Here is a 13,384-nt window from a genome sequence, read left to right as displayed (position 1 = left end):
CTAATGTCTTCTGCGTATCCATGGCGATGACAGTGGCGCACCCCAGGGGCGTAGCCAAGGGGGGGGGGGGGGGGTTAGTGGTTATAAACACCCCCCCCCCCCCCAGCCCCAATTTTTATTCTTATCTGAAAGCAAGTTAGCTAAAAGCCTGGGTGTCTTACTGCTATCACCGGCCACTGCACTGGAGGGGAAGAGTAAGCGAGCCCTACCGATTCTCCTTCCCTTCCCCTACCCCTGTCGCGAGCAGAAATATAAGGTTGTGACGCTGTGACGGGTCCCAAGTTTTCAAATATCTTACACCTACTGTATTTAACCAGCGCGGTAATTATAAGCAGGTGTGACTGGGTAACTCTTCAAGCTAAAGCTAATTGTTTCCAAGAATAGGCCAGTTCTGCAGAAACCCAAAAATATTTATTCCTTTTTTTTTTTTGTTTTGTCGAGCTTCGAGCATGATTTATGATTTTGAGTGAACGTGGACAAGACACTTGGATTGATTAAAATATCTTTAATTAATTTCTTACTTCATCACTGAAACAATTTTTTTATTAAAAAATTAATAATATTTTTACCATTCCAATATTTAAAGTTATATACCGAAAACTGCTCAAATAGCAATATTTTACACCTTAAAATCCAAATTTTTCCGGGGGAGGACCCCCGAATACCCCGCTTTAATAGGGTGGGGGGGGGGGGAGACCATGCTTCTTAGCTCCCCCCCCCCCCCACATACACAAATCCTGGCTACGCTACTGGCGCACCCGCGAGGAGGGGCCGTGACGATGTGTTCTGCCTGCAGACTGCGGTGACGAGGTACAGGAACCCCGGCAAGTTGTAAAATAATTCATAATATTACCATGTTTGATTGTTTATAAAAGTCTTTATTCATAGTGTTTTATATAGGTACTTAAAAATAAAAACAAATGTGTACCATTCATATGTATAATTATTCTTCAAAAACTTTATTTTTTTTATGTCATTCATTAAATCAATAAAAAATTAGCTCTTCCCAGAACCATAGAAACTTTAGTTTTTCAAAGTTTTTTCGAAAAAAAAAAAAAATTTTTTTAATTGATTTTTGATTACATTGCTGAAAAAAAAAAAGGTCTTCATTAAACAGCTAACCCAAAACAGCATGCATACTGTTGAATGCTTTCCGTTCATGCTAGGGCAGACATAAAAATTTACCATTAGGTTCATAAAAAATATTGATTAAGAACATGTGTGTACGTAATAAAAAATGCCTTTTATGAACAATAAAATATGTTTATGTAAGCAATTTATTTTAAATCATTTTCAGAAACATGAAATATTAGAAGAAAATTAATTTATGAGACCACCCCCTTAAGGAGAAGGTGCCCAACCATCAGCGTGCCGACTCAGTGCTCATATATTTGTCATGCCGGGGTGTTGGAAGCGAACCAGCGACCCTCGCCACACGAGTGTGACATGCCACGAAGACTCTACTTTCATGTCAGAAATACATTACTTGCATTTTTTAAAATTTCCACAAAAATTGTGGTGGACAAAAAACGCAACGAGGCTGGGAAAGAGCGTCCTAACGTGACTTTCCATGAGTGAACCTAAGACGAAAGCTTGACGGGAAGAGCTGGTCTAAGCTGGTCTCTGAGAAGTGGTAACAACTCGTCCAGAGCTGTTGTGTGCAAATTTAGTCATGCAGGGAAATAATGTTACAGGCCACGAACATGACTGCAAGCGGGAGAAATGTCATCCGGGCTGTTAACATCGTTTTAGACTTGCAAAAGATCATATTGGCCCCTGAGAAAAGCTGCCTCGGCCCACTGCAACAAAGTTTAACTAAGTAGAGTACACCAGCCTAACAAAGTGTAAATCACCCTTTTGTAACCAAATTATATGGAAAATAAAATTTCCAAAAATAATTTAAAATTATAATAAAATTTATAAAAAAAGTGCCGAAATACCTAATTTCCGGCACACTTGTCATCTTATCGGCCAGAGAGGTCATTTCAGACAGACACCTGCGACACACATCTCGGAAGCTGGGAGAGAAAATACGGGCACGGCTATCGTGAGCCACATTCCGGTATCTGCCTGGAACTGCTTCCACAGAACAAAAAGGAAACGGAGATCAGGATGACCGGATGGAGGTTCCAAAACCAGGGTCATCTGGAGGGTCGCAAAACCCGCTCTGTGCAGTTCCATGTTCACCTGAACATCATAATTTTTTGTGCAGGCACTCAGACGATTTGCTTGAATGCACTGCAAGTGGCACAAATCACCAATCAAGTGACACATAATGTTCGCACGCGCCCTTAAGGCCTGGTGTTCCAGCATTGCTCAAAAAAAATTGGTAGTCTGTAAAGTCGGTTTACGGACGATAGTTTAATGTGACAACGTCATAACAAAACATTGATGAAATGATTGCAGACTTTTATGAATAAAATTGTATCATTTTTATTGAATTATCACTATTTTGTATGGATACAAAGAAGGAGTGAAATGAAATCTACAATTTAATTGATAAATTTACTTTCATTTGCACTCATTAATTCAAATATGTTTATTACTTTAACGAACAGATTATTTTAACTATAAATTTTATACATGTTAGCTATTTAACTTCTTCCAATATGTGTTATTCTGTGAAGGATAGGACGATGATAGGAAAAGTAGGAAACGAATGGGAGTGTTTCAAGTTTAATGTGCCTCGAAAAGGTCAAATCGATGGTTGTTCCAATCGAGTGGAAGAGAGATAGATGCGGCGCAAGCGTACAATGATCGTAACGGGACAATGTGCGTAACGGGACAATTTTCGTGCGTGCAGCCGGCATACATCGATTTATTAGACGTCACGTCAAAAATAAATATCCATGAACTGTGAATGCAGCGATGACGTTGATTAAGAAGTGTTTACGTGCGAGGTTTCATAATAATTCACACAAAATATCTCTTGATCATCTGTGGAAAACAAAATGGTCCACCTAAAAGGAAAAAAAAAAAATTTCCTCCGCACAACACAGACTAGATCCCGCGCTAGAAACACCCGCGATTGCGACACACACTCAGAGAAAAAACTGTAAATAAAAATAGTGAGTTTAGAAACTTTTTTCACTGTCTGAAATAAGGTTAACAATCGCGGTATGAGATTCAGAGATTTAGATTTAAAGCTACGGTACATATGGAACACTTACGAATTTTTCCTCTTTATTTCAACTACCTGCCAATGTACATGTTAAATACTTGGGCTCTGCTCCATTCAGGTTGCGTTATGGTTCTGGAAAGAGAACTTCTCATGTGTAGATACTGTTATCTCGTGTGGCGAGGGTCGCTGGTTCGCTTCCAACACCCCGGCATGACAAATATATGAGCACTGAGTAGGCACGTTGGTGGTTGGGCGCCTTTTTCTCAAGGGGGATGGTTAGGGACCGGAAAAATTTGCGGGTTCAATGACGTGTAGGATGAACTCCATAGTTCTACGTACACTCGGTCAAACGTCACCCCACTCATTGGCTGCTGTCTTGCGAGACGTCCCAGCGTAGCAGCCTGTGATTCGATACAGCTTGGGTTGGGTGTTTCTCATTGGCCCAGAGTAATCCAGGTGAGTTGTTAGCCAATAGCAGAGGCAGGGCTGAGGTATAACTATTTGTATTTTAGCCTATCGCGAAATGAACTCGCGAATTTTTCCGGTCTCTAGGGATGGTATTATAAATTCATTTGCTTCTAATATTTCGTGTTTCTGCAAATGATTTCCTGAATCATACGACGTGTGGTAAGCGCACCACTCGGCAGTAGCTAGCCCACGCGAGCCAAGCCAATCAGTTGGTCCTCCCGACTACGCGAGCAACTTGTCTCACCACGCTACACCCCAGCTCGTTAAAAACTCATACACTCCATCACAGATCAGGCCCTGGTTCCCGGTAAAGCACCTGGATTAACAGTGGACCACGGTTAGCCGACACCTTTCGCGAAACCTGGGCTAAGAAGTTACTTTTGCAAATGGCACATTTTACATCCGTGTGTTGATTACGTGAAAATAACACAGCTTTTATGGCAAATTCTCGGTTTAAAGTGCACTGAACAGAAATATTTAGAACTGTCAAAAACCAAATTAAATTTGGGACTTATATTCTATTGCTGGTCACATATATAATACATTAAAGTAAATTGATAGTTTAAAATTGAAATTACTTGGTTTCTAACTCGACTGAGTACACCATGCACTGAAGTTACAAGTTTTCTTTGAAAGGTTTTTCAACATACTCAATTCACATTGAACTGATAAGAAAATTAAATTTTCCGTAACGACTGTAAAACTTGTTTATGGTATACTCATTAAAATTTCTGAGAAATATTATTAACGATATCACAGTGGTGAGTTTCCAGAAAAAAGCATATTTATCTACAATAACTTTCTTTAGTACCAAGTTAACCAAAATCTAACTACAAACCTTAATTGGGTGTGACTAAACAAACATAAATCTCACAACATTGCATTAAAAAAAAAAAAAGATACCACACTGAACTATTTTTGCTACAACAAAGAACACAAAATTTTAAATCAACCAGAAAAACAACACAAGTAAGAAAATCCTAACAAAAACAAAGTCTTACAAAGAAACTTTTACTAACAGAGCAAATAACAACACACCTTTGTTAATTCTCATGCAACTGCTTACTCTAACAAATCAAGCTTCTGTAAAGAAAATACTATATTTAGTGATTTAGCACCACATGCAAAACATTTATAACCATTACAATATGCTTTCTCCCGGCCAAAAAACCTTAATAAATAGCAAAGTATTACTCAAGAACAGATTTCACCATAGCTGTTTAGAAAAAAAATAAATTGACAGGACGCTTAACGCCCACGCGACACTCTGCCGCCGCGGGCGTCCAATAGGAACCGGCCTAGCCACACGGGAACAACAACCGTGCTCACATCTTGTGACCAGACATCTCCGCACCCATGCATGACTCACAGTCATACCAACCCTACAAATCTACTCGCATCTCATTCCGCATCCTCCGGCGCCATTTGAAAACAGGCATCAACGTGATCTTAAGGCTTCCGTTGCAAACAACACATTCGACGGGACCAAAAACTGGTTTCCCCGCACAGTTCGCAAACGCCAGCCAGGACGACGCGTACAGGTTACTCAGTTTAAAACAGAAGAGGTCTGGTTTGCACGGAACAACATTCGAACTGGCCCCCACATGAAAATACGAACAGAAATTTGGTCGGACAGCACTGATATGGCAATAAGATATGACTGAGTGTGTGATAGATCATTACACTAACATGCACACCAAAAAAACTACGGTACCAACATCAAAGAGAAACTTTAAAAAAAAAATTTACCTTCAAAACAGCGACGAGCAACCAATTAGACTTTCCGCTTCATTCCTTCCAAGATCTTAAAATACCAGTTATAATCTATAAAACAATCTGGATTGTTGCTATTGGTCTGAACAGTAAAAACAAACTGTAATTTTAAATACTAATAGAAAATGTGATATCACAAAAAACACAAAATGCATTCAAATCTGCAATGAAACCAATACAGACATGAGAAGAATGTTATAAACCTAAAACACATTAAAAAAATATAGTTAAACAAAATAAATGAGAATGTTATAACAAAGAACAGGCACAATAATTTAAAACAGTAATTCACAATAGAAAACACAGAAACATATACCAGAAACTGAAAGGTCTTGCGGAAAAATTTAATGCGCAAGTATTACAGAAAAAGGATATGAGAAAATATTTACAAGCCACAGCCTACACAGTTACTGTAGCACACTGATCGCTGCGGTAAGTCAGCTGTAAGGCAATACCACAACACACAGCTAAACAAGCTCTGTAACAGCAAACAAATATCACACTCTAAAAGCACTGTCGTCAGGAAATCATTAACTAGAAGAAAATGTCAATATCATTTATCATCTAAAGCTTTGTACACATGAGTATTTTGAGCCAACATTAAAGTACGGCATGCAAAAAACACAGCGGACAATATACATTATGAAATGTTTATGTAATCATTAGATATTAATCTCCTGCAAAGCAAATCCCTTTATTTTATTCAAATCAAAAATTGAATTGAATACTAATTTATTTATGAATATAGAATATTTTTCAGATCAAGTTTAACCATACAGTGTAACCTTTCTTTTTTCTCACACTTCATAGGAGCCAAAATAAAATTGATTCAAAATACAGTAAAATAAAAAAGAAATACACACACATTTAAATGGAACCATAAAAGTGTAATGTAAAAAGCTAAATTATTGCCTACAAATTTTCTTAAAACAGTTAAATTTTAATATATGTATAACATTAAAAAGGCTAAGCTGACTTATTGAGACATTTAAATTTGTTTTCTGCAAAATTATTCACACATTGTTTTTGTATTTAACAAAAAAAAAAAAAAAATTTTTTTTTTAAATTTTTTTTTTATGATTTTAAATTTAAAATTAGTAATCATAATCTATCTGAAGCATATAGTCAGTTAGATCAAAAAAAAACTTTTAAAACTTAAAATTTTACTGGTTTAAGAAAATACATTGTTACGTGTATTTTTTTTTTAAATTTACCTTCATTTTACATGTATTTATTATGGTTGGACATATATATTTTTATTTTTTTTTCTTAATTTTAGTGTATTATGGAACAATTATTCTTGGACTCCTGTAGAAGCGTGAAAAATAAAGTTTTACCGTGTGTTGAAATTCGATTAGAAAAATATTCTATGCCTGTTCATACCGTGATATTCAATCAAAAATTTGAAGTACGGCATGCAAAAAAACACAGCGGACAATACACATTATGAGATATTTACGTAATCATCAGATATTAATCTCCTGCAAATTCCTTTATTTCGTTCAAATCAAAATTTTAACTGAATACTAGTGAAAGACACAATGACTGTGTCGGTGATGCCAGACTGGAGTATGACGTTTCCCCTCGACATCATTGTCTACCCAGGTCCCCACGCGGGGGGACCCTGCGTACCCGGGGCTTCTTGCCGGGGGCGGCCGGCCGCTTGATGCGGTTGGCCCAGGTCTCGACGAAGCGCAGGAAGCCCTCCACCAGGCGCCCCTGCTCGTCGGCGCCCGGCGCGGCGTAGGCGTCGCAGCGCGGCGCGCCGTCCAGCACACGGCGCGTCGCCGGCTGGCTCAGCGGCAGCAGGTACATGCGGAAGCGCCAGTACTTCTGCGCCTGGAACCCACCGCGGCGCCCGCCCGCGCCCGTAAGGCCCCCCGCATCTTCCGACGAACCCCTCTCTCCGCGAGAGCTCGCGCTGTTTCCGGCAGCCCTCACGCCACTGCCTTTCATGCCACACGTCAACCGACCAAACTATCACACTTGCAGTCATTCCTGAAAATGAATTGGATACTAAGTGCCGGCAACTTTGAAAGCAACCATACATTATTTTATTATTTACTTCATCTGCAAAAAAAAAAAAAAAAAAAAAAGTAGCTAGCGTGCAAATGTTAGCAGAATTTTGAAGATATTTTTCAGAAATTTAAAAAAAAAAAAAAAAACTTATCACATTTACAAAATTGCAATTTTCAATATTTAAGTATTTTATTGAAATGTATGTCATGATATATTATTTTTTTTTAATAATATGAAATTTTTTATGTCATAAATAACATTCTGGAAATTCACTCTCTAAAAAACCCATTAGTTCTGGCAAAAATACTTAGTCCTATGCATACAGACAAAAAGTAAGTAGTCTATTTATTTATTTTTTTTAAATCAAGCCAAGTTGATCTTACTTTTATCTTAATATTCTTGGATGTATGATTCATTACTAACTATAAACACTAAAGGGGTTGAATATGGTAAAAGTACTCTGTTATAATTAAGTTTTTATGCTAAGATTCTTAGATCCAACTTTGTTTGCTATTGAGATATGAATTTTTTATGAAACTTACTCCCTTTTCACACCTTTAAAAGACAAAATCTGAAAAACTTAAAAAATAAAATTTGGAACTCTATACACTTAATGCTCATTCTGAATTCCTAATCCTTAGATCCAGTATATGTGTTTAGAAATATGAATTTTTTTCTTTAAACCAAACTTAATCTCTTTACCAGTGCTGTGTGTGTGTAGGTGTGTAGGTGTGTAGGTGTGTAGGTGAGAGAGAGAGAGAGAGAGAGAGAGAGAGAGAGAGAGAGAGAGAGTCCGATAGCCGTGAGAAAGGACTGAGGAGTGCTGTTGCCTTGCACCAGGATTGGCTAGTATTTTTAAATGAATGGTCAGAAGGGATTATAAATCTAGTGATCTTTATCTTTCTTTATTTCTTTCTTTCTATAATGTTAATGTTTGTTAGACCTAAATTTAATTAGAATTTTATTGGGTTGGGATGGGTTAGGTTTGGTTTCTTATTGTATAGTACTTTATTATCAAAATGTTAAGTCGTTTAATGTTGGTATAATTACGGATTTATCAAATCATGTTGGTGATAGAATACTTCTTACATCAATTGCTTGAATATTTAATTATGGTAGTTGAAATTATTTTATATAGGTATATTGAATTTTTTTAATTTAATTTTGATATTTATCTTATTGGTATTTTAATTGTTATTGCTGCTATAACTAAGAGTGCTCAAATTCATTTTTCTCCTTGACTTCCTTCAGCAATAGTGGCTCCTACTCCTGTGTCTTCATTGGTTCATTCATCGACTCTTGTTACTGCTGGTGTTTATTTATTAATTCATTTTAATCCTATACATATTTATAGATCATTATCATTAATATTGATATTTATTTCATTAATTACTATATTTATATCTGGTATTTGTGCTATTTTTGAATATGATTTAAAAAAAAGATTATTGCTTTATCTACATTAAGAAAGTTAGGTTTAATAATATATATTTTGTTATTTAGTTATATTTATTTGGCTTTCTTTTTTTCATTTATTAACTCATGCTTTATTTAAGGTGTTTATTATTTATTTGACTTTTTCTTGGTGTAATCTCTGTCACGAAAGCCTCGCTGCGAGGTGCACAGAATTCCATGCTGCTATGGTTTCTTCTCTATAGCTGTACTGTGATTGGTCGGAGGGATCACGCACTTGCGGCTTCCTTCGGGCAGATGCGGCTGTGCAGCCTCGTTCTTCAGTCAGCATCTGAACGAGCTACCGACAGGTCGTGTGTCGTCATTGGCAGAGACCGGAAAAATTCGCGAATTCATTTCGCGACATGCTAGAATGCAAATAATTGTATTTTTATGCAACTTCTGCCATTGGTTCGCTGTTAACCTGGAGGACTGTGGGCCAATTGTAGACCCTCAGTCAAAGCAGTATCGAATCACGAGTCTCCCAATTGAGACGCCTCACGAGTCAGCAGCCAATGAACAGGCGACTTTTGGCCGAGTGTGCACAGGATCGTGGAGTCTAGCCTGGAGGTCATTGAACCCTGAATCTTTCCAGTCCCTAGTCATTGGCTCACAAAATAATATATTACTGGTGCGAAAAGAGTATTACGTGGCTGTGGTTCAGATGCTACAATTTATAGAAATACCTTTTTTTTTTTTAAAAAATAACTTTTAACTAGAATTTTTGACCACAGTTATCGGTAATAGACCACAGCAAGGATCAAGTAAACATCATGTGCCGTTAATTAGTAAATTCGACACGATATATTTTAAATTTTTATTATGATTTTAAATTTTTTTTGTGTGGAAATTTTATTTGCTCTACTATAGTGTAATTTTAATTTGTTAGTCGGGTGTACTCCGCTGAGTTAAACTTTGTCTCAGTGCCCTGAAGCCCCTTTCCCATCGGCGTATCGGATATTTTGCTGGCCTAATCCCTGACTGGCAGACAGCGTACCTTTTCCCCCGCCTTCAGTCACGCCTCAAGCCTGTAATATCATTTCTCTTCGTGACCCTAACTGCATAGAGCAGCTTCTGGGCTGTAAGCCGCTACTTCTCAGAGAGCTGCTGAGAGAAGTAAGTCTGGTCACGAATACGTATTAGGTTCTCTCCTCGAAAAGCACGTCATGGACGCTTGTTCTCAGCGTCGATGCACTTTCCCCCCCCCCCCCCTCTCTTTCGGTTCTAAGAATTCGCCTAAGGCCAATGACAGGTCAGAAACCCCAGCAGACAGCGACCGTCTCCCAGGATGCCTTGCATAAAAAATGTGTGTGCCAGGATGGACCACCCCGCGACACCTAGCGGCAAACTCGCTAACCACCCAGCCAACTTGCCCTGTAGGCCGCCAGAGTGTAGCACTAGACTGCGCCCTTTATCCCTTGGTTTAAGCAGACGCCTTGGGCGAGTCGATTCTTTTTTATTTCAGACAGCCCACAACAGGTAGCGCTAAAGTCGACGCAATGCTACCAGCTTCGAGACTTCAATCAGAGTTTTTTTTATGGCCCTCACTCGGGGAACTTCGGGACCTTTCGGTCCGGACTCCCAGTCCTCCCCTCCACTTTTGATTCAAGTTTTACTTTTAATTACGAGACGCGTTTCTCCGCGGGACACTTCGCGCCGCGACTGCAGACGGACCGTTTGATTATCGGCGAGTCGACGAGACTTTGCAAAACTTCCATCCGGCCGCAACCGACTATGTAGTCGCCCAATTGAGGGATGCTATCCCTATAATCTTTTTCAAGTAGTTTAGTCCGTCTGCAATGTAATAGTTATTTTTTTTAGCTTTTAATTTTTTTTTTTTGAAATGAAGAAATCATCCGCGTCCTGCCGCGCAATTCGCGAGCTCCAGACCCTGGCTGACTCCACGACTACAGCGTGCTGGGCAACTCCCCTGTTTTGGTGAGTGATAATTCGCGACCCCCTTTTTTTTCCCTTAAATTTTTTTGGGCATTTTCTGCCCCATAGACTGCCTGTATACAAGTTCTAATCAGTTTTGATTTGGACTGTTGCAGACAGGGTCGATGACGGGGAGAGATTGATTGCTCCCATCTCGTGGCCCCCCCCCCCCCCCCCCCCCTTCTGTTCCGTGGGTCACATTAGAAGAAACATTTCGACTACCCGACGTGATCGTTTGAAGACCCCGGGTGGTAATGTAAATTCAACATTTCCCCTTCACCTAGCTACGAACTATCTTAAGCGGATGACCAACCCACCAGCGACCAGTGTTTTTCTCAAGAACAAATAGAACTAATTATCAATGTAATCATCGGATCCATCCAATTTTGGGTGTGAAACTTATAATGCAAATGTTTATATTTCAAACTAAGAATGTAAATTGTTTTAAATAATCGCGGGCTAGCCCATTTTCGTTTCTCTTTTTGTTAATCTTTGAAACTTGTTAAAACCTTTTGTGTGTAAAATAATGGAAACAAAATACTTCATCAGGGCAAATAAAACAGGGAAACTATAGATCAAGTTAATCGTGTAGTTTTTATTTATTGATTTTAACGATCCACCCACTTCCTCCTTGCTTGTTACAGGAAGTTCCTAAATTTTGTTTGTTCCCCACCTCGTGTCGCCTCTGGTAATTCAATTTATTTAATTTTTTTATCCAGCAAGTTTCCAAGGCTCCTTTTAAAATAATTCAACTTTGAGGCACGAGGGGTGTTACAATCAAATGACTTGTATCGTGAGTTCATGTGCAACCACGGGACTTAACCGTGAACTATATTTTAATATTCATCCTTTGGTACTTGCAAACAGTTGAAGTACTTGGTTTGGGAAGTCTGTAAAGAGGTTATGTGTGCAATATTTGTAGCTCCGAGGTACATTTATTCTCGCGGTCGGAAGGTTAAGGCCATTGTGCCAAAAAAGAATTTTTGTCGAAAGACAATAAAAAGCAGTAATATCAGTTTGTGTCCCAAGATACATTCTTTCAGCAAAACAATCGACAACCATAACAGTATTTTATCTGGAACTTATATAATTTTTGTTAACGTGAAACGAGTTTCATCGTCATCGGCGTGAATCGGCGCGGTGTGGCTGTCCACCCCCCCCCCCCCCCCCTCCCATTCTCCGTTTGTCGATATGGTTGTACTCATTTTGAGGAAATCTATGATGGCATACTTCATCAACACACTGAAACGAGACATCTCTAATTAAGCTTAGAGCAAACCCCCCCCCTCCCCCACCCCCTGGTATACTCTCTTCGTCGGCAGATACGGAGGTTGCTGGTTATTGAACCCAGCACCCTTCAAATGAAACTCTCGGGCCAATCCATTTTGCTAGCCGCGTGGACTGGGGTGCGACGAGCCCTTGCGTAGTGGCAAAGACAAGAAACTGAAGTAGCCAATGAGTAGAGACCGGAAAAATTCGCGGTTTCGATGGCCTTCAGGATAGACTGCACATTCCCCTGCACACTCTGGCAGATAACGCAAGTTCGTCGGCTGGCCGACTTGTGAGTCGTCTCGGCTGGTTCGTCTGTGATTCGATCCTTCTTCGGTTGAGGATTTATAACTGGTTGAGTTTTGTCCAGATGGACAGTAAGCCAATAGCAAAAATCATCTAAGAGGTATATGTATTTGAATTCTAGCCTATCGCCGATTGAATCCGCGAATTTTTCCGGTCTCTACTAAAGGTCAATTAGGTTGGCTAGCTACATTATAAATACTTTAAAACATCGTGGACGGTTGATTTGGTTAGGATAGCTACATTAAAAGATACTGTGAAATCACGTAAACGGTTTCCTAGCGCTGGATAGCAGCTACATGTTAAACAGTTATTTGCTAGGTAACCATAAAATGATTTTACAGTATTTTTTAATGTAGCTATACTTACCTAATGTAACCAACCGTCCACAATTTTTTAAAGCATTTATAATGTAGCTAACCTATCCTGATCGACCGCAAAATTTAATGCCACACCGGTTTATACAATGAGATGGAACGGGGGCGAAAAAAAGCGAGCATGAATTTCGGGTGTGGCTCTCTCGTCTGTGAAATGAATGCTGAAGCAGCCAGTGAGGTGTGTGTGGGACAGAGTCGCGGCCGACGGAAGGTCTCCCGACGGTACATACCTCCTGCAGCTGGAAGTCGGTATCGCCCCGGGTGCAGATGTAGTGGTCCAGGTAGTTCCAGTTGAAGTTCTCCAGCTTCTCCGTGGTGAAGGACACCCAGGACAGCTCGTAGGTGTCGTGGTGCGGGGCGTGGAAGCGGTAGCGGTAGTGGATGTTGAAGGGCGGGTACGGGTGGCTGCAAGCCGCACGCACACACGCACGTCATCGCCCACTTCACTTACTTCGCGTACGTGCGTTCAACACGTACAGCTAGTCAATATACATATGCACTTAAGTGGCCCACCTCATCAGGGGTGTGTGTGTGTTAGTGAGGCGAGATGATAAGCGTGACACTTTCTAGCGCGGTGTAGCCTCTAAGCGCAAGGCTCTGGACTGGCGCGCTGTCTTCAAGTCGTCACAGGAAAACTGTAAAATTTGAGCGGTGACCGTAACATTAT

At 39.6% G+C, this 13,384-nt stretch overlaps 1 protein-coding gene across 5 annotated transcripts in view; it reads right to left on the bottom strand.

Annotated features, from left to right (window-relative positions):
- The window catches only part of LOC134540856 (GATOR complex protein Iml1), a 146,379-nt gene that overhangs the window by 49,390 nt on the left and 83,605 nt on the right, over positions 1-13,384 (bottom strand). For all 5 annotated transcript variants that reach the window (XM_063383859.1, XM_063383861.1, XM_063383863.1 and 2 more), the window contains 2 exons: positions 12,948-13,122; positions 6,995-7,201 (listed from right to left, as the gene is read on the bottom strand). In XM_063383859.1, the coding sequence (XP_063239929.1) occupies positions 6,995-7,201; positions 12,948-13,122 (382 nt within the window). The remainder of the gene's footprint in view (positions 1-6,994; positions 7,202-12,947; positions 13,123-13,384) is intronic.

The sequence above is a fragment of the Bacillus rossius genome, chromosome 17 (genome assembly GCF_032445375.1).
Source record: "Bacillus rossius redtenbacheri isolate Brsri chromosome 17, Brsri_v3, whole genome shotgun sequence".
NCBI lineage: Eukaryota > Metazoa > Arthropoda > Insecta > Phasmatodea > Bacillidae > Bacillus > Bacillus rossius.
Note: the sequence above shows the minus strand (reverse complement) of the source record. Positions and strands in the feature narration are given on the sequence as shown.